Source organism: Indicator indicator, chromosome 1 (genome assembly GCF_027791375.1).
Source record: "Indicator indicator isolate 239-I01 chromosome 1, UM_Iind_1.1, whole genome shotgun sequence".
NCBI classification, from domain to species: domain Eukaryota; kingdom Metazoa; phylum Chordata; class Aves; order Piciformes; family Indicatoridae; genus Indicator; species Indicator indicator.
The window spans coordinates 14,183,189-14,206,076 of NC_072010.1; the positions used below are offsets into that span (position 1 = coordinate 14,183,189).

The 22,888-nt window shown below is 36.1% G+C and overlaps 1 protein-coding gene across 1 annotated transcript in view; it reads left to right on the forward strand.

The window, feature by feature from the left end:
* The window catches only part of CNTN5 (contactin 5), a 265,100-nt gene that overhangs the window by 65,370 nt on the left and 176,842 nt on the right, over positions 1 to 22,888 (forward strand). Inside the window, exon 5 of the mRNA XM_054389935.1 lies at positions 2,166 to 2,261. Within this exon, the coding sequence (XP_054245910.1) occupies positions 2,166 to 2,261 (96 nt within the window). The remainder of the gene's footprint in view (positions 1 to 2,165; positions 2,262 to 22,888) is intronic.

The window sequence follows — 22,888 nt, forward strand, 5'->3', positions numbered from 1 at the left end:
TGCTCTCACTGCACATTTCATCCTAAACGCTCTTAGCATGGTTTGTAAATGCATTGCTAATCATATCTTTACATAAGGAATGGTGACTGACACTTAACTATACGTTTTCAAAATGGTCAGGGTTGCACATTCTGTTAAAGACCACACCTGCAATACTGTATCCATTTTTGGGCTCCTCAATTCAAGAAAGGCTGGGATCTACTGGAGAGAGTCCAACAAAGAGTTACAAGGATGATTAAGGGACAGGAACATCTCTCCTATGAAGAAAGGCTGAGAGAACTGGATTGAAGGCTAAGAGGGGATCTTATTAATGTCTATAAGTATCTGAGGAGTGGTGTCAAGAGGAAGGGATCAGGCTCTTTTCAGTGACACCTGGTCACAAAGAATAATGGATACAAGCTAGAACACAGGAAGTTCTACCTCAACATGAGGAGAAACATTTTTAGTGTGAGGGTGACAGAGCACTGGAACAGGCTGCCCAGAGAGGTTGTGGATCTCCTTCTCTGAAGACTTTCAAAGCCAACCTGGACATGTTCCTGTATGGCCTGCCCTAGGTGACCCTGCTTTGACAGAGGAGTTCAACACAATGATCTCTGGAGGTCCCTTCCAACACCTAACATTCTGTGATTCAGTAGGTGACATTTTTAAGTGAATTTACACCAGATTGCATTATAATCCATAGTGGTCTTATTTTTAAATGCAATACAATATTTCATTAACTATTACCTAGCAAAATTTTGTATCATTTGAGACTATAGTTTTATTATTTGTTAAAATTCTACTGAAAAAAAAAAATCCACCTTTTCTCCATTCGAACATATCTCTTGTTGAAATGAGAACATTGATTTATTTTGACAAAAAACCTGCAAATTTAGAGCTATTTACATTTTAACATCTGCCTATGCCCAAGACAGCTTTTAAAAATGTAAAGAAGCATTTGGAAAGATTATAACTCTATTTCTATTTTAAAAAGTGTACCTAAACTCATTAATATATTCATCAAAGATCAACTTATTTTACTTTTGAAAATCATTGAACTTCTGTTTTATGAACTGCTAGGCATGGAGCAATACGAGTCACAGAGAACTGTCACCTGAGTGCAGTTAAGACGGTAACTGTACTCAATCTCCTCAAACCATTCAGTGCTGCCTGGCTTATACCAGCATCTTGACCTGTACACAGAAATCAACACTTATATTGAATGTCAGTGAGACATACTCCCTCTGGGTTCATCTATTCATATATTGGATCTTTGTTTAGTGTCTGCTGAAGCATCAGCCTCCTTTTCAAAGATGTCTTTGGGTACACTTTTTGCCACTGTCCTTACATCCACACCAGAGACGTGTCTAGAAAAGCCTTGAGTGAATAGAGGCTTTAAATGGCATTGTTGGCACTGAGGAATGAAGACAATGGTCTGATGGCAGAAGTGAGCTGTCATATCTCTTCTGCTACATTTATGTATGCTAGAGCATAGCTATCCACCTGAAATGTTAATCCAGGTCCAGTGTTCCCTGTGGTAAAAAGAGTAATTGGATCTGGCTGAGAGGCTTTAAATAAACACAATGAACTATTTATAGCAGCACCCTGCAGCCCCATACAAAAGTTTTTGTACCAAAAAAAAAAAAAAAAATGTTCCTTATTCTCCTGGTGGAGGAAAACTTTAAAAAAGAGAAAATGTGTTGCAGACCAGATTTGTTTTTAGAACTGATGTGGCTGATTTTCCTTTCTTCTCGTGACAATGTGCTGTGCCCTCTCTAGATGATGTTAGCAAAATCATCTGTCCGAATGTCAGCCAAGGTGTTCACTCCACTTTAATTTCTTTTTTTCAGGGTGTATGAATTTCTACTGGTGAAAAAGTCCCATACAGAATATAGCAAAAAGAAATAAAATTACTATTAAATGTTATTTTTCTTTTTATAAATGATGTATGTGTTGTCTGCTGCTTTTCCTTTGATACTGTATCTAAGTGCAATATAAAGAGTGATAAAGGGCTAATGCAACATGGATTTGTTTTTGTAATGGAACTAGATTTATTTTCAAAGGCCTTCCTAGTCTATATTAAAGTATGAAAAAAGGAACTCTCAGGTTTACAATAAGAAATAAAATGTAAGTCACAGTAGCCACCAAATATAAAATCTAACTAAAATGCTCTGTTCTTTTGACAGATCTGGGGAACTTCAGTGGTCGGACAAGAAGTGCTGTTTCTGTACGTGAAGGTCAAGGAGTTGTTCTGATGTGCTCCCCTCCACTTCATTCACCAGGTACAGTAGACTGCAGCTTGTATAAACACTGGTCTTTTACAGTTTGATCATTATTGGATGCTCAGTATTTTAGATACAACATGTATTTGACTGTAAAACTTGAAAAATTGAATATTCACCTTTCTGCTGACAATTTTGGAGTACCAAAGGAATAATTAATTCTTGTATACTGCAAGTTGCACCTCAGCAACACAATTTGTCTTACAAGACTTTATTCCTAGTATAAAACTTGAATGTAACAACAATACTCTCTGCACCATCAGTAGTGAATGTGCTGCCTTGAGGTCACAGAAGATTTTTAGAATTTAGAAGCCTTTCAGAATTTATTCCACATGTGAGTGTCAGGATATTGTTGTTGAACAAAAAGTGTCTTTCGTTTTCAGTAATACCACCATGATTTTGCTTGCTTTGTCTTGCTGTGTCCCTCAGTTTCCAGTACAACTGCATCATTGCTAGAATTCAGAAATATCAAAAATCCTGTGAAATGCCTGAGGATTCCTCAATGAAAGTGTAGATATTACAGAGGTTACTTTTTTGCTTCTCAGATTGGCAGTCCTGCCATGTCTACAGATAGCTAAGTGCATCAATATTTGCATATCATATAACGCCTGAAGACATAATGTTAAACAGAATATCTTGTTTTTCAAAGCTGTGGTATAGCCCATCGTTTTCCCCTTCAGGATTTTTATTTCCTCCAGATTTGAGCCATGAAAAAATAAAATGTCACCCTGAAGATGGAAAAGCTGCAGAAAAAAAATCTGCTCTGATTTTCTGTTAGAGAAATATGCTCAGTTTCTATTTATTTTGTTATTGTTGTATAAAAATTATCATTGTAATTAAAGTTTGTTATCTTCTGGCCATCTCTTTACTTTTTGCTCTTCTGAGTAGGTTCTTTTGTTACACTTGCTTTTATAATCTATTTCTGAGTTTACCACCACAGTCTCTGTGATGAAATGGAGTGCATGATGTTAAGGCTTGATTGTGATAAGTAAACTGAGAGGGGAAAGATGTAGGCAGAGGAGTGAGAGATGGTTTCAACACCACAGCTCAATTTGATTTCCCCAAACAAACTGGGAGTGTAAGGATAAATAGTGGAGTAGTCATACACCTTTTAACAGCTGCCATTCCACTAAATGTATCTTATATATCATTAAACTGTTTATAAATTTGTCTCTGCAATTATGCTTTTTAAACTTATATTTAGACAGATTCCAATGCAATGTTCTGCTGTACCACACACATTGCCTTTGATGGTGAAAAAGCAGTAACTTTCATTTTTATCACTGGGCTAGCAAAATCCCTGCTGTGGAAACCTACTGTGCTCACAGACAGCATTCAGTTTGTTTAGTTTATATTGTTCAACTACTGGTATGATATGCCAGCAGGAAAATTACTTTCAGAACACTTTGAGCCCTTGTTGGCATAATTTTGTCACCACAGCTACGCCAGGAAAAGCTGTGCAATGTAGAAAAGTAATAAAAAACCTGAAAGCTGAAATAATGTACTAATAACTGAAAAATTAAAACTACCTCATGTGAGTGGGAAGGTGACTTGGCTGCTCTTAATTTGTTTGTTGTGTAGTGTAGAATGACATGCAATTTCCCTCCAGCTTGACACTTGCAAAACATTGAGAGACTGTGAGTCCTTGTGGTACTGCAATGGGACTGCAAATGATATTAGCACAGGAGCTGAAGTCTTCTGGGAAAGGGGAGAGTTACCTCCATGGCCTTCCAAAAAATCGCACACCTGCTGATGTTTCAACAATAACCATTTCACAAAGCTCTGGCAATAAGGTACAAGACATTAATGAAAGAAGGCTTCCAGACCAGTCAGTTTGTGAAAATTAATTTGGGACAAAAGCAGAACTTTAAGGGGAAAGTGTATGAATTCAATTCTGAAATCATGGAGTGAATACAAAACTTCCAGACAGAAAATCCTTTTGCAGAGCAGGGAAAATTCAAGTATTTGTATGCAGGAACTACTAAACCACATTTTTAAATTACTTTTTATTCAGTTTTGAAAGCTCCATTTTAGTTTCTGTGTCTGATTTGCAAAGATGGTATTATCTTCTAAATAGTTCTAAGAAATTTTGACTCTTAAAAAATCACCTGGGGCACAAACTTTTGTATGACTATTAAGCTATCATAGTTAATACATCAAAGCTAAGGACTATTTAAAGCATGTTTGAAATGTGTAATCATCTAAAGTTAACAAGACCCTGGCTTATGGGAATGTTTTTTTTATGATAGATAATTTTTTTGTGGATGAACTCCACAAGGTGTGCTATATTGCTTCATTCACATTGATCAGCACCTTTAGAAATAATTTTCACTTACTTATCTCAGGAGATAAATGAATGATACAATATCAAATCCAATCATTCTCCACAACCTCTTAAGCAATTCATCCTCCAGCAGAATCCCATTCCTCGATCTCTAAAGTCAATAACTACTTATAAACTTGCCTAAAAATTTCAAGATTGACCCCATTTAGAAAATTACAATGTCATTGTGGGAAAAAGAAAGACAAAATTTAATGAAAGAACACTATATTGAAAGAGGTATAGATTTATTAACATGTTTTCAAATAAAATATAAAGAAAATCCTTTTGGATGAATAATATCTACATTCCAGACTCACAGAACACAATTCTAGAAAAATCTGAAAGTCTTTACAAAGTACCACTGACTGAAAAAACACTGCACTAATTTCTTTTGACAAGAATTTAATCAGAAAACAAGTTTCCTGTGTATACAGACTTCATTTCTGTTTATTAATGCTGTGATATATTATCAAGAGGCAACGCAATAAACAAACAAGCTCAAACTTGCAATATATATATAGATTATTTATGTAGGTCTTCTTTAGATTGTTGTCCAAATATTTTACAGAGGAAATAATAGAATAAAAAAAGTGCACATGAAATACATTCAGAATGTTTGCAGTGCAGATTCAGATAAGAGAATTATTTCTCGGTTTTAGTAAAAGGCTTTGTTAAGTTATGATCACTTTTACTGAGAAATAGCTGAGCAGCAAAACGAGAGGGATTTTTTGGTTTTTTTTTTTTTGAGAGAAAGAGACAGTATCCTCTCTTTCAGAATGGTGAAGAAAAATAATTCAGCAAAAAAGATGACAAACAGCCACCAGCATATTCTCACCTCCTGCTTTGCCTGGACCATCACTTTTAAAATAAATAAATAAATAAATGCAACCAAAAAACCCCACAACAAAACAACCAAAAAACCTCCAAAAACCCAAGAACCCTGCTGCATCTGACTTCACTGGGAGTTCTGTACCATTTAAATGTGTCTACTGCAGCAGCTTTTCCACTAATACTTTTTTTGTTAGCAAACTCCTTAGTTCTGTCTTGTGAAATATATTAATTGTGGGCAACTTCTTCCTCACGCCCATTAGTCTTTTCACCAAGATGGATTTCCTAGACAGTTAACTCTTAGGTACCTTGATAAGCAAGAGGTTAATTAATTACCAGCTGCTTAAATAGTATGTTTGGTATCTCCATATTAAAAGGTCTCTATTTTTTTTTTCCTACAAACAGGATTATGTTTTTTCATTGTGGTATTCTAAAGGATATAAACACAGGGGTTTATTCAGTCATCTAATCATCTTAATTACAAGGTTTACCATAGTGAGATTAAAATTAAATGGAAGTTCTCATCCAGATTTACATGTTTCCCTCAGAAGTAATACTTTCAGCTGAGCTTTTTAAGGCTTTTATTCAAAGCTTTCAGTGTGAGCTTAATAGAAAACAACTGTTCCCACTGTTAGAATGAGCAAAGTGTTGATGCATACAGGGTAAGACAGATGTGTGCTCCCTCCTGCCTCAAAGGGATGCTGCCGTCTGGAGAGAGCACTGCTACATAATCTTTCAACAGTATGTAACATCTGTACAGATGTTACACCACAACTTTAAAAAATCTCTTTCTAAAGGATAAAGCAGATCTTTCTCACTTTGGAAACCGTTACATCTTTTACGCCTCCCCTTTAGTGCTATAAAACTGTAGTTTTCATGAGAAATGCTTCACCGAAGAAGATTAATGCTGGTGCTATGGGGATCACAGTCCTTCCCATACATCTTCTGGGATGTCTGCATAGTGTGTTGCTAAACTAGAAAGCAGATGAAATAAAATTCTTTCTACCAAGGTCCAGAAGTTTTTGTCCTGCTCTTCTATTGCCTACACAGCTGTCCTAGTCCTCCTATTAATTGGAGAAAGTCACATCAAATAATGTTTTTTTCAAGCTGTTCTGAGTTCCTGTTTGTGTGTACTTTGGACATAGTCACTTTGGAAGCAAACACAAACTGATTGTTTCTCACTGTCCAGGGTATGCAAAAGGAATGTGAAAGCTGTGTTTCTGTTAAAACTGCAGCTTTGGACTGCAGCTCCACTACAAGTAGGAAACCAAATCCAACTGCAGTGCAGTGGCTCTCTAGTCAGAATTCCTCCGTTCAGGTCCATGATGCACAATTATACATAGAAATAACAAGGCAGGCTCAAAATGACCTAATTCAGGTACAGAATTATTAAGATTAGACTTCTCTTGACAAATTAGTTATGATAATGAGATTGTTATTTTTGGGCTAGACTAGACTCAGTATGCTCATTAGCTTGTTTACAGGCAACTGGATCATGTATCTGAATGAAGTCCACAGGAAATTCTGTTTTCAAGGCATCCACACACCCTCTGGCTCTCCATTTACTAAACTGACTTTTATGAATGCAGTTCACAGATGTCTGACTTCATGTATGTGAAGGTCACGAGGTTAACTTAAGGCTGTATAATTAGCCAAAGGATCCAGGCAATTAAAAGATAGCATTTCAATGCATAACACTAGAGAACTTAGACATTTATGTGGATCTGGCCATATCCAGTTTCTTCAAAATCATAGGAATCCTGTATGAACTGAGATCTCTGATTATCCATCTCTCTAGACATAACTGGATGCTGCTTCATAATGTCAACCTGTCACTACAGGAAAGATTTCTTCCTGACCGTGATTTGTGATATCAATATACCTCTGTATGTATTAAATAATCAAGTAATATCCAGGGGTTTGGTTTGGTTTGTTTTCAGTTGGTTGGGGTTTGGTTTGGTTTGGTTTGGTTTTATACTTTTCCAAATCTGACTTTTAGTATGGAAAGTTATATAATTTGTTTTCAAGAGAGATCAATGTGTAGATGAAAGTCATATTTTCCTTCTCATGTTGAAAACAAGGAGGACTGTTTTTCGAGTTCCTATAAAAGCATTGGCTAATCACAACATCTGGACATGTCATGTTTCTAGCAATGACTCTAGCAATCAGTCAGTACCTTCTATAAGTAGCTTGTAGAGCTCAGTATGCATGAAACTGGTGATGGCAAACAGACCATTGGAAAGGTAGAACCATCCAATACCCTGATGCTTTTCCTTATGCTTGTAAAAGTGGGATTTAGAGCAACATTTTAGTTCATTGTGGAGGTATGGTGCTGAGTAACAGAAATAGGTCATTTAAGTAACTGTAGTAGAAAATCATTGCTAACTCTACAGGACAGAAAAGTTTCTTCAGTAAACCTGTAATATGTCATATATAGAAGACAAGATAGCACAACTTCTCTGTCATATCTGTAATATATCAATGATCAAATCATATATATAAAATGTTCCAAAAACACTGTTTTGAGAGGTACATGTATCAGATGAATAAGTTAAAGGTTTTCTGCACTTCTCTCAGGCTTGACAATATTTTTGACTTTTACCAAATGCTAATGAAGATTGAACTTTGCTTTTCAATAATGGGAGGGGGGAAAAAAAGTATTAGAAGATAGGTTCATGGTCTTTTAAACTGTATATTTCTGTCCTAATTTAGGGGTAATCCCATGGTGTTACCTCATCTCTTCACTCACATTTTTCCTTGAAAGAATTATAAAGCTGTTTCCCTCTTGCATTCCATACTTTGTCACTTATACTAGAATGCTCCTGAAACTTCCTTGTCTAATAATGCTTATTCTCATGTGTGATATCATTAAAGTGAATGTACACAGCCCATGATATGGGTCAGTATAGGAATCTGTATTCTTTATCTGAGCAACTGATTGATGACTATGCCTGTACATTTCATTATGTAATAAAATAAAAACAAACCCTAAACAAACCCAAACAAACAAAAATACAACCACTTTTGGTTTTCTTCTATGGTCTTCATTGCTCAATACATGATCAGTAATTTTCCTACTGACTCCCCTGGGGCAATTTCCAGATTTTCCTTCCTCAACCTTATTGGAGGCATGCATTTGAGGATATAAAATTTAAGTTAGAGAACAATAGCATTTTCTGTAGAATAGCATTGTAATAGCAACGTTTGCCAATGAAGAGTCACTCCTAGTCTGATGGCAATGTGTTGTTATTAGATTTTAGTTATATTTTAATGATCTGCATATGCCCCAGTTCTAGGCAATGTCTGTGTAGTAGGTATATGAATAAATAATTATTATCCCTTTAAATTTTCTTGACAAAGAAATTTACATTATTTATTTATTACTTTTTAAAAATAATTTTTAAATGAATAAGTAAATAGAAAAGCATTAGTCATCCAACTGTAGTGAATTCTCCAAAAGAACTTCTAAGCTGACATTTCTGGAATAAAAATCTCCCCTTAAAAAGCAGAAAATAATTGTTTCCAAAAAAATCATAAACTACACTAGAAATGAAAATTTTAGTGTCCCATGACTCACTGGATCATTTACTGGAGTTCTTCTTTCACCCAGGGACTATGAAAATATAGTGAGAGAAAGCTGGTTGACCTTGGCCAATTAAGGCAGCGCACAGCATTGGATGAAGGGGCAGCCCTGACATGCCTCTGCTTAAGGGACTTGTGCTTCAGCTTCACAGCCACACTATTGTCAACAAATATTACCCCAGCTGCCAATTCAGGAGAACCAAAATGAAAGCAGATAGCAAGAGAAGAGGGAGGAAGCATGGGAGATTAATTAATTTTAAAAATGTATTGAGTATGTTGGCCCTCAGGCTCATGCTCTATTGCCTCTCAGGCGCCAGCTGTATGTGACTATTTGTCTACAGCCTGACAAATGGGACAATAATGATGAAAAGTTTCTGTAGTGTGCAAGCTCCTCTTCCCTAGAGACAAGTGCCTAGCCTGTTACTGAGATGGCCCAACAAATTAGACATAACTATCAGGAGCCCCTCAATCCAGTGATTGAACAAGACAGCATTGTCCTGCTAGGTTTAACAGAAATGTGTGTTCGTGGTATCACAACCATATTTCTGCAGCTAGTATTGTAAAAGTATCAATTAAAGTAGGAAACAGTGTTGCAAAACCTTCTTTTCTGTGGCAGAAAAAAATGGCAGAAGCCCAACCTGCTGGCACAGCATACACTACTTACAGCAACAGAGTACAAGGCTCTTACAGAATTGAACATCACCTAATAACCTTTCTAGCAGAATCCATTTGTTATTTAGTTCTAACATTTTACTAAGCTGTTTTTTGAACATGTCAATTAGTGAAATGTAGAAAGACTATTTTGTTTAAAAGAGAAAATGCCTAATTAATCCCTATTGCCTCTCCACTTCATACGATGGAAGTGAACAGAGTGAGAGGGCACATGTTAATCACTGTATCTTAGGAGAAGCCATCAATACAATGCTGATCAGACAGCTTAGGAGGAAGCATAAGGTGGAGGAAGAGATGACAAATGGTTCATTTCTAACAATATGATGTCTAGCTTTTTCTTTCTCTTACTACTGTGGGGAAATATTAAAGGATTTTAAAAAACATGAAAACAGGAGTTTACAGCAAATGTAACTCTTCTCAGACTATGCATTATTAACTGAATTCAGTGGTGATTCTGGCAGAGATGACTACTGAAAATGTTAGAAGGACAGCCTTGATTCAGAAGAAAAAAGCTTTGGATCAGACTGATATGAATACTATAAAATGCCATTAGCAAGTTTCCATATATAATAAAATCAATTACTCCTTATTTTGTAAGCATGATATGAAAGGGAATTTACAGCCATTTAAGGTAATACAATGTTTAATGAGACAGAGATTTTAAAATAGCCTTATTTAATCAGTTCAAGAAGATTTTTTTTCAAATAAATGAGGCACTATGGAAACAATTCTGATTCAGATATTTAGTTTTCACTTTTTCAAAAGGAAACTAGAAATTGTTTAGAAATATCTGTCTTGGTGTATCAGTGTTCTTTTTCCTATCCAATATGATTGTTACTGGCATGAAGGTAGTTATAGCACTAAATACATAAAGGCAATTGCTTGGATTGTTCAAGGAGAAAATTACTGAATAGATATAAGAATAATATCATACAGTTCAGACAAAAATCTGAATGATTACAGTAAAATCCAAATTCCTGCACAGCAGCACATGTGCATTCCTTATCTTTTGACAACAAAAGATGTTTTCTATAGCAGGTATAGTGGAAATGTGACTTCTTTTTGATTGCTGCCATCTTTTAACCAAGGTAATAATTAATACCACACTTAATTCTGATGATTTGCCCACTTCTGTGTCCTATGCTTGTGTGCTATATTCTAATATTGTTAAAATCATTGCTGATGACTTCATTAGCCACCTAATAGAATTCCTGTTGCATTGATGTTATTATCCCAGAGTGGTGAATCTGTAACTGGAAAATTTCACTACATTTATTGTTTTACTGAAGTGCTAATTTTCACGGTATTTTCCTCTTTCAATAACTAAGAAAGTCTTCACTTTGGAGACTGTAGGGATGAAAAAGTCAGGAAATAGAAGGGAGAATGGAAAGAAGAATATAGATAATACTGATGAAGGGTTTGTCTCAGTTTGTTTGTTTGTTTGTTTTTCTACAAAACCATTCCCTGCAGAAACATTCTGTGATTCTGTGATCACAAGGTCATTTAGGAATTTAGAACACTACCATGTAATTTCAAACCTGAAAATTCTATTTTCAGATCTACCCAATGCAAGGTGGAAGGAAAGAGCATTACCCATTTTACAGAGGATATCAGATGATGATCCACAAAGAAAATTTCAATAAATGACTAAAATTGCACTGATTTACAGTCCAGATCTTGTAACTTTATATCATCATTCTTCATGCCTGAGAGAAAAAGGGCTTTGAAAAACATAATTAGTCTTCTGAAAAATATGCACATACTCAGCACGGGAGGGAGCAGAACTGTCTGTTGCTTGCATTGCTCCAAAAATATTTTTTAGGAAAAAACAAACAAACAAACAAACAAACAGGGAGAGTTGAACAAATATCTTCTTTTTCCATGTGGTATGTATATGTAATGTGACACATCAGGTGTCACTTTGACTGCTATTGCTGAGGGGTTGAGAAGGGAAGATTATAACTATGGAACACTGCCCTAGGCTGAAAGTAAGACAACAGAAGGCTATGTATTATCTCCAAATAACAATTATGTGACAAGTAGAAGATGAATGGAAGCAGTTCACTGGACTTTCAGTAGTGCAGAACAATGTGCACAGATACTCCACAGTGTATTGTCTGTATGTAGAAACAGGTAAGAGTTAGTCTCTACATTGTTACCTTCAAAATGATTGATTGTTGCATAGGTTATTTGTGGTGATTTATTTGTACAACATGGTTGAACATCATTATCAGTATTCCAGGGCAGTTTGCTAATGTGACATGTAACTTCCTTTTCATCTGCACTTTGAGTTAGCTTTAATTAAGGTGAAAAAAATCATCTGTCACTGCATTCTTAATACTTAAAATTTGTACTTTGGGGAGTATAAATTTGGTTTTATGTTATTCTCTGAAGCAAATGTTCACTTGTTCCATTGTGCTGAGAAAGATGTAATGGAAGATCCATTCTTTAGTGCATTTGAGCCTAGAAATCTGAGCACTAGACCTTGAGCATCTAGGGGATTATGTTAGCTAATTTTTCACTAAACAATGGAAAATCTAATTCAGAGGGAGGATGAAAGGGTAGCTACCCATTTCTGATTTTCATCTACACAGCTCCTAAGGATTTGTAGACTGTAACTTTTTGTGTGTTTGCTTTGGTATTTCTTGTAGATGTAAAAAGAGCTGGCAAGGAGAGGAAAGAATATGAAAAATTAAAAGAATTATGTATTAGGGGAGATTTGACTTTGAATATAGCCTGATTCATGACTGCTGGGAAGCTCCCTCCATCTTCTTCAGTTTTCCCATACAAAAGTGATGATAATATACTGCCCTTGGTTTGAGATCCAAGGATAATAAATACTGTATGAGGAAAGAAGAAGGTCCAAAGAAGATCTACCATATTATACCATAGCCATAGTAGAAATCACTAAATACTGACCTGCAGACAGACTCAGCAAAAGCCTTTACAATATAAAGCAGAGAAGCAGTGGAATGTATCTTAAGTTCAACATGTGCCCTTACAAAGGTTATTCTATGGATTCCAAGCATATAGTTTTTCCAATACAGTTCCTATGACAACAATTGCATGTAAAGGGTGGTGAAGGCTGTTAGAAACACATCAGTTTCAAAATGTGAACTAGAACTGCAGTAGCTATTTATTTTCATTTCTACACCCAGAAGCCTGAAATTAAATCTTGTTAAATTAATCTTTCTGTTTCTATCAAACCTTCCTGCATTAGGAATCAAGGTGAATGAATAATAAAGTGACAAAATGAACTTGTTTTCTTTCTTGGAAAAGCAAAAAAAATCAAACTGAAACATACATATCAACTCCTTGAGAGATTGGTACCCTGTTAACTGGACTACTAGTGAGATGCCCAATGATAGGACAAGGGACAATGGGTGTAAATGGGGAGCATAGAAGGTTCCATGTGAACATGAGGAAGAACTTTTTCACTGTGAGGGTGACAAAATACTGGAAAGGGCTACCCAGAGGGGTTGTGGAGTCTCCTTCTCTGGAAACATCAAAACCTGCCTGGACACATTCCTGCGTGACCTACTGTAGGTGATCCTGCCCTGGTGGGGAAGTTGGACTAGATGATTTTTGAGGTCACTTCCAACCCCTAATGTTCTGTGATTCCTTGATTTTCACTCAAACTACAGAACTTGCATAACAAAGCTGCTGTTACAGTATCACAGTACCACAGTATATCAGAAGTTGGAAGGGACCTCAAGAGATCATCAGGTCCAACCCCCCTGCCAAAGCAGGATCACCTAGGAATGCACAGGAACACATCCAGGTGGGTTTTGAAAGTCTCTAGAGAAGGAGACTCCACAAGCTCCCTGGGCAGCCTGTTCCAGGGCTCTGTCACCCTCAGTGTAAAGAATTTTCTCCTTATGTTGAGGTGTTACTAAATGATGAACAGATGAAAGCTAGAGATGCAGAGATTTTGCACTTCTCAGCTGAAAAAAAGATATAATGTCACTCTTGCACTTTACTGAGTAAATTTCCACAAATTTGGATAATCATCCTACTGTTAATTTGGGTTTTCTTGCTTTGATGAATGTCCAAGTTGCACCTTTGAAACACGTTAATCTACTGGTATCATTGCAGCAGTCATAAAATGAAATTTCACGTAAGGCAGCATCCCCCTTAGGTGCATAATTCTGGGGTTCACTGCAGGTAACGCTGTTCTGGAATATGAATTTCTTTATGCTTTCTTCTGTAGCTGACTTAGGTAAGAAGAAATAAACCATGCTAGGGTAACTATCACACCAGTGCCATTAAAATCTAGGGACATTCAATGCCACTCAAGATCAAAGAACAAGGAAGATGTAAAAGGGAGAAAAAAAAAGACCAAAAACAAACAAAAAATTGTTGCTTTAAATTCTGTTGAACATTTTGCCAGATAAAATAGTTTCCACATCTGAATATTCTATAAAGTGATGTGTTTTCCTGAGCTCTAAGTATCCTCATTGTTTTACAATGCCACAGTTTTCATATCAATATAAGAGTTGTTCATTTCCACAGAATTCCTGTTTATTCAAAATATTAAGAAATTATCATCTTGTGTTACTGTACATTCAACACATTTCCATTATAAAAAAGGTTTCTAATAATAATAAGCTATCCAAATCAGACTTTATCAGTGACTTGTCCTGTAGATCAATGCATACATTAGTTTTTAACTGTTAAAATGTTCACCAGTAGAAGACGAAGAATTTCAGAAGTGATCCTTTTAACCATGTTTTGCAGTAGGTTTTTTTATGCTTTCAAGACACAATAAATTAATTTGGAGTTTATTGAAATTAATTTTATCAGCATGTTACAGATTTTTTTCTGTCTTTGTCAGTAAAACGAAACATAAAAATATACTTCGTTAGTTTGACCAGATTTTTTTCCTTCCGATATTATTATATATATTAATCAACTCTCATGTCAATCACTAAATTATTTCATCTAAGATTGAGGATGATTAAATTATAATGATGTGGGTCCTTTTGATTACCCTTTCTAATCCTGGAACAAAATTATCTCTGCTTGTTGTTTTTGGAAATTACTAATCATAGAACCATTTAGGTTGGAAAAGACTCTTGAGATCATTGAGTCCAAGGTCCCTAAATACCACATCTATACATCTTCTAAATACCTTCAGGGATGGTGACTCCATTACTCACATTACTCTTTTTTTTTTTTTTAATGGATTAATATCCAACCCTAACCTCCCCTGCCACAGCTTGAAGCCATTTCCTTTTTTCCTATCACTTGTTACTTGGGAGAATTCACCAACCAGCACCTTGCTACAATCTGTTCTCCTACCTAATAGATGAATCTCAGTAGTGGAGCTGTTAGAATTCTTTACTTTGCTTTCAGAAGATTAAAAAAAAAAAAAATTGTATTTGTAGATTGCCTGCATTGTGGTCAGAGTTTTATCTTCCCATTATTTTTGTTCCTGAAGAAACTTCTTTCGGTCCTAACCACTAATGTATTTCTTTCTACCACCAGCCATTTTTTCCATACATTTACATAATTTCCATGTTTTCTTTCCTTGGACAACAACATACATGGAAAAAGTGACCCTAAATTCCGAAATTATATCATGTGTAAATAGTCCTGTGCAAGAAAATATTAGTGAGAATATAGTATCTCAAAATGTATTTCAAAATACATCAAGAAAATAATAGAATCATAGAATGGTAAGGGTTGGAAAGGATGTCTGGAGATCATCAAGTCCAACTACCCTGCCAAAGCAGAATCACCTAGGGCAGGTCACAAAGGAATGCGCCTAAATGTGTCTTGAAAGTCTCTAGAGGAGACTCCACAACCTATCTGGGCAGTGTTCCATCACCCTCACAGCAAAGAAGCTTTTCCCATATTGAGGTGGAACTTCATATATTCCAGTTTGTGTCCATTGCCCCTCATCCTACCACAGGGCACCAATGAAAAGAGACTAGCACCTTATTCTTGACACCCACCCTTCAGATATTTGTAAACATTGATAAGATCCCCTCTCAGTCTACCCTTCTCCAGACTAAGCAGTCCCATAAAACAGATATTCCAGTCCCTGAATCATCCTCTTAGCTCTCCATTGGACTGTCTCTAGTATACCCTCTGTCCTTCTATATATGGGGAGCACAAAACGGGACACAATACTCCACATGTGGTCTCACTAGGGCAGAGGGGAAAGAGAACCTCCCTTGACACTCTTCTTAATGTGGCCCAGGATACCATTGACTTCTTGACTATAAGGGCAAATTGCTGTCCTACAGATAGCTTACCAAATCATATAATTTTGTTGTTGTTGTTGTTCAAAAGTGTGACTGACCTAGTGGAAAGAAGGGCATTTTTATGTTTGTAACTTCTACCTGCAAGAAGTTATGATCAATGCAGAGCACAGAATGAGAATCAAAAAGGATCAGTACACTGCAGGAATTGGTTGCAATGCATAACACTAAATTCAGCAAGATGCAGATTACTATACTTACCAAATATCATATATACAGATAGGTTAAAGGGAAATAACTTATTAAATAGAATATTTCCTTAGAAAAGTACTTCTGTTACAGAAATACTTAGTAGAATGGAAAATTGCATACTTCAGTCCTAGGACTTGAAAAGAAGATTTCTACCTATAGAATATATGTGACCATTTTTCCAATTATCAATGCTAATGCCACAAATATGTCACATCCATCTTTGAGTCCTGTGTTATATGATGCAGAAAAGCAGCAGAGATGACAAAAATAAAACTACATAAATGACTTAAACTCAAATATTCTGAGGAAACATTGAATAATTTTGGCTGATCTAGCCCTCAAAACAAAAGCTTGCTATACAGAAGGATAATGGTCTTCTCTTTTAACTGTAAGACTTTATTACTGGTCAACAATAAAGTGTTTTCAATATAGCAAGTTGAAAATGTAGTAAACAATATTGAAAAAAATAAAGGAATTATACACAAATATTGATGAAAACTAATTATTAACCGAACAATGAAATAGGTTATACTGAAGATCTAAGTTTAAAATTATAATTCACTAGATATTTTTAAAGGCTGGGTTAACATAGTCTTGATATGTCTGAGTGCAAAAGAAGGGCATGAAGGACATGTGGCTTTGTATTCCTTTTGATAACAGTATTTTGATTCTTTCCAAAATATTTTTTTAATATGAAAATTACACCAGTGACAATAAAATATGCATAATAATCTAGCATCCATTCCCAGAAGCCATAGTTTTGATGTTTGCTATGTGGTCTCTTCAAGGAGTGTATGTGTGAGAAAGGCATTTAAAAGGTCTTTACATGTTTTGCTGACTGTCTATATTTCATAGATGTCAAATGTACAAATGAGACTACATTGGCTGTGTACACTGATAATGACAATATAATATTTGTATCCTGCAGTTCAACTTCAGTACTGACAGTACACTTACCTTTTCTACTATATTTGTAGTTATTTGCTCTGTGAATGCTATACCAAAGAAGATATTTGAATGTTTATCACTGTAATTAAATCTGAGCAAAGACAAATATGTGATAGGTAGAAAAGTATTTCAGGTAAGTAAGCAGTAGGTACAGAGTCCCCAGAGCAGAAAAGAAGCAATTTCTTTGCTAGCTGATAAATCAACAATATCTGTTTGCTCTGTGTGGGTGCATTACAATGCAACAAATAAATTACCTTCATTAAATATTTTCTTAGAGGATTAATGAACAGTGATAATAAACCACAGCAGCACAAAGAAATGTACCAAAATTATTTATCTGATCGTGGTTGGAGGCTGCAGGAACAACTCATTGTTATCATTCATCTTAGCTAAAAAGAAGTTTTCTCTCTGAATGTGTTCTCCATCATTAGAGAGTGCCAGATATTGCACTCTTATTCTGTGGCTGGTACACGGAATATCCAAACAGCACAGCAGGATGATAAAGTTGAAAACAGGGCAGGGAAGATTTAGGCACGTGGTTTTTCCTGATATTTTATTTAAACGGTATATTTCTGAATAGGAAAGCAAAGCAAAACTATCATGGAAATGTCAAGGTTTGTAGCTATGTGTAGTAAATTCAGCCTGTAATCCTGAGAGCACATTTTGTTGATGTTCTTCTTTTTGGGGGGGGGGGGGGGGGGGAGGTGGGAAGGAAGCAACTAAGCAACTTCTTCAGAGGTGCTAAAACTCCCAGATTATCTCTTTTTTTGGACCATGTATTCATCAAGTACTGCCATCTTGTGGAGTTGGTGCAATCAGAGGAAATCCTAAACAGAGGATGAGAAATATATTTTCTGAACAGGATAGCAATGAGCTACAGCTGTGTATCTCCTACTGCATCACAAAAAGAAGACACAAACCAGACTCATTTCTTCTGCAAACACCATAACTCCAAAGAGATGCAATTATGGGATCTGTGTTTGCACGCTTTGCCCTTCTAGGTGCAATATTTGGCCATATTATGGACTGTACCTTTAGCTTTTAGGTGGCTTTACAGGAGCTTGTATGTTGGTTTTCTTGTTATGACTTTGCTTGTCACCCAAAACACTACTCCTCTAACAGAGCTGATGAAAACACTGTCCAGAAACCTCATTTAAAAAAGGATGAAATGAGCAACTTCTCAGGAGAAAAAAGCATGAAACAAATCAAGGAAACATTCTAGCACTAACAAACATAGGAGTGAATATTTATTGCTATTGAATGCTTTCAGCACAGCTCTCATTACAGTACCTAAGGGGTTATTTCTTACTGACCCACAATGACAGAAAGATTTTTTCATGACCATAGTACTGACACTGTCTGCATCAGATGATATTTCCAAAAGCACAGTACAGCACTAACATAAATGCTGATTTGTCCTTACTACAGCTTCATCCATTATGTGAAGTACATCACATTGTGACAGTTTAGGAATTAGTATTGTTAAACAGAGAGAATGGATCCACAAAAAAAACTTAAGGAATTATAGTAAACAAAATTTCACACTACAAATTCTTTTTGACAGGAAATACATATTTTCAATATTTTTATCACCCAGTGACCCAGATTTTCACCTAAGTAGCCCACTAAAAAGTACTTAATAAAACACAGAAAGAAATTGGGTATTTGGAAGGTTTTCCAATTGAGTTTCAGAAAACAGATACAAAGCTCCTTGGAGACTTTCTTCTGTAAACAATGCTGGTCATTCATAAACAAAAATATCAAATTTGTAATTATCAAAATGGCTTAAATCATTGTGACACCAAGACTTCACATGTAACAGAACTTACCAGCAGAGGCACAAGCCATAGGAGAATGCCAATTTACAAATGCTTCTATAGTTCATAATTTTTCTGTCTTTTTGCTCTCTGTTTCTGTATGTATTGATGAATAGCATCTGCATAAAAGTTTCTTCTGTGTAAGCAGTCAACTGTAATTTCCAGGAAGGGTTCCGCATCATCTATGTGGTTTTGGCATAGGTGTCACATTAACAATAAAATAGGTGGGCATAAAAATAAAAAATAAACTCAGCATATATTCTGCAAAAATACTCCAAAGTCCTGTATACTGTAGTAAAGATAATTTCCTATTTTTACTTAAACTTTTTTTTTTCCCTGTTGAAAGCAAAAGCAGTAAAACTAGGAGAAACCATTTACTTAGACTTTTCTCAGAAGATGACTTCAGAACATTCATATCTACAGCAATTACTTTCTTGTTTTACAGCTGTGGTTTGGTTAATTAGATTTCGGTAGCACTGACTTTCAGATTCAAAATCTCTTGAAGGTTATTGTTGTTTACCTGCCAGGCTTGAGACGTGTCTCTGAAGTGTATTAAAATGTTAATACAATGATAGTTGTTCTTTAAGCATAGCCAAATGACATTGGTTCTAAAATCTTTTAGCATAAGCCATCATAGAAAAACACAGTTTTGAAGTTCAATAGCATGTGCAGTGAGTTGTGTACCAATAGGCATAGTGTCATTGCTTTGGTCTCAGGTTTCTCATTCTGAAACTCAAAAAGGTCACCCAGCAGTTTAGCATTTTGTAAGAGTGGAATTTCAAGTAACATTTAAATGCCTGCATATGTTCTTGCAGTTTGCATATGGTCTTGCATTGAGGTGCTGTGGGATTTGTGTCATGTAACAATATTCACTGTTGTTTCAGAATATTTTGCTGTGTGCGTAGTATAGATGATAGATTACCTATAGATAAAGAGTAACATTTTAAATGTTGATTCCATGTTACTCTACTATTTTTGTATATCATTGCAATATTTTCTTAAGTATGATATTGTCAGTATAAAAAAGAAAAAAGCCAACCAAAAAACTCACAAACCAACACAAAACCCCTAAATGAACAAAAAACAAACAAAACACACAAATAGAGAAACAGAAAAGCCTACAGTTCTACTTTTACTGGTACATGAACTGGAAACTGTCAGAGCCCCAGAATACAAACACTAATGCATGCTTCATCCTCTACTATGGGTGAAAATTTGGAAGTGTGAAACATTTGTACAGTGGGTCCATGTCAACTTACACTCATTTTCCCATAATTGCAGTCATTCTTTTAACAGCCTTCTGTAAAACCACTTCTGCAAGATCATCCATCTACTTCTGTCATCTAAAAAGCACTGGGTCCTCAGATCCCAAGCCAGCTGTGGTTATTTCATACAATTCTGCACAGGCTGCATTAAAAAAAAAAATTACATTTTCCCAAGATATTTCCACTGAGACCTGTGCACACTTTATGGATATAACCCTCAAAAATACGTATATTATTATATTTAAGAATATACTGAAGTCATTAACCAAGTCTAAAAGGAGAAAAATTTCATAAATTGAGGCTTTTCATCTGAAAAGAAGGTTCCAGATCAAGTTGACATCTAAGCCCTCAGATACAAAGGCTTTAAATATTTTAAAGTGTATTCCCAAAGTTGTTATTTGTTATAATAAATAAATAAACAGGAGTAATTCCTTCAATGACAATAATGATCAAGAAGTGAACTGTTGGGACTTTGTTGCAGTTAAAGCTTTTTTCCCAGAGTCCAAAAGTCCAAATCTAAATCTGTTGATTTAGATTGCCTCCCCTCTCCCTTTTTTCCCAGCAGGGAAAAGCAAATTAGGCAGGAGAAAAGAGATGTAAAATTACAAAAGAAACAGTCTTACATAAATTTGGAAGTAAAAAGGTAAGTTTAACAAAATCTAAAGAGCGTTTGAGTAGAAGGAAGGTTACAATGGTATAAGGAAAAAGGGTAAACAAAAATAGATACATAATCAGATGCAGCTGGCAAAGGATTCTCTAGATGCAAGATGGATTCTCTGTAGATACAATCCTTAGGAATCTGGAGCAGTATGGAACAGGCCCCACCACATGGTAACAGCAGGAGGAACAGGGTCTTGGGCTGACAAGGTTAGGAGAAGAGAGACAGGACAATGGCTTCCTCTTAAATAGCCTTGTGGACAGGAAGTGGGAGTGCAACAGACTTTGACCCAGGGACTCCTACCCCTGGTGGAGGGAACCAAGTCTCTCTGCTCACCTAGGTCAGGTTTCTTTGCCTACCTGGGGCTAGGTTCTTTTCATCCCACCCCCCTCCTGGGTGGTGTGTAACCTGGCACAGACTTTTATCTGTGCTTTGGAGTTTGGGCTCCTGGCTGGAATACAGCTTCTGCAAGTATGCACTAAAAAAGTATTAACCACATCTTAATAGCATAAACTATTGGAGTCTTAGGATTGGCAGAAGTTCTGCTACTCTTTTCTCATTACTTTATCCCAGTACCCATTCATCTATCACTCCATTTTAAACAGCAAAGATCATTTAGAATGTGATAAAATGGCAGCATCGCCCCCAAATTTAGTATCAGCAGAGTGGCACAAAAATTTATTGCCTGAAATTCATTTCTCGGGAGCAGTTCTAATTAATTAATTAATAATTAACTGTATGTGGCTTTAGGCTACAAAAGGAAAAAACTTTATTCTACGTCAACTATCAATGAACTCTCAGTGATGACTACATTTGATTTGAACTACTTTCAAGCTAAAGAAATTAGTGAGACTGCTCTCCATTTGACTTACTAACAGGTGCCTCCAACTAAAGCCTGGGCATTTTCCTTGAACTTGTGTAGAATCATGCATACATTAAGGTTGGAAAAGATCTTCTACACAACACCTCCATGACCACTATACCATGTCCTGAAATGCCACATTTATTCAGTTTGTGAACACCTTCAGGATGATGACTCACCTCCCTGTGAAGACTATTCCAATGCCTCACCACTTTCAGTAAAGAAATTCTTCCTAACACCCAACCTAAACTTCTCTTGGTGCAGCTTGAGGCCATTACCTCTTGTCCTGTCATTATTTACTTGGGAGAAGAGGCCAAAACTAACTACTACAGCCTCCTTTCAGGTAGCTGTAAAGAGCAATATGGTCTCCTCTTCAGCCTCTTCTTCTTCAGACTAAACAATTCCGGCTCCCTCAGCCTCTCCTTATGAGACATGCTCTCCAAACCCCCCACCAGCTTCACTGCCCTTCTCCTCGTCTTTCTTATGCTGTGGTGCCCAAAACTGGACAGAGTACTCAAGGTGTGATCTCATCGGTGCTGAGTATATCGGCACAATCGCTTCCTTACTCCTGCTGATATAGGCTAGGATGCTGTTGGTATGTTCACCATTCTGTCACAGAATTTTATGCTTCCAAGAATAATTTCTGCCAGGAAAGACTTCATGGCAAATGCAACAACAAAATTTTCAGAAAGAAATATTTGTGGCCAATTAGTATTTTCCGTGAAATATAGCAGAAGAGGAAGGAAATGTGAATACCTGAAGAGCATTCTGTGAGCCCTGAATTTCTCAGGGTTCTATGTAGCTACTCAGAATTACAATTGAAGCTGAAAAAGGTTTTAACCAAAAAGTCAATGTGTGCAGCTAAACTTCCCATTTTGGGGAAATCTTTCCCTACTGTCAGATAATTTAGTCCTTTAATATGGCATTTTTGTACTAGTACCATCTTCTTTTTGTCATAAGAAAATTATCATCTGACTTCAAAACTAAACTGAACTCCTCCAAAACTGATCCAGAATCCTCTGCATCTCTACATCACTCTTTGCACTTTTAGATTTCATTGGTTGAAAAAATGTGGTCATCATGCTTTTCTGTTCCTTTCTGGACACTGTGTCAGGGAACAATACAGCATAAGGACAGAAAGACAGACCAGTTAGAATTTCTAATGCTTTCTGTACTCTTACAGTGAAATTGCACACCTAGCTATGCCATATATT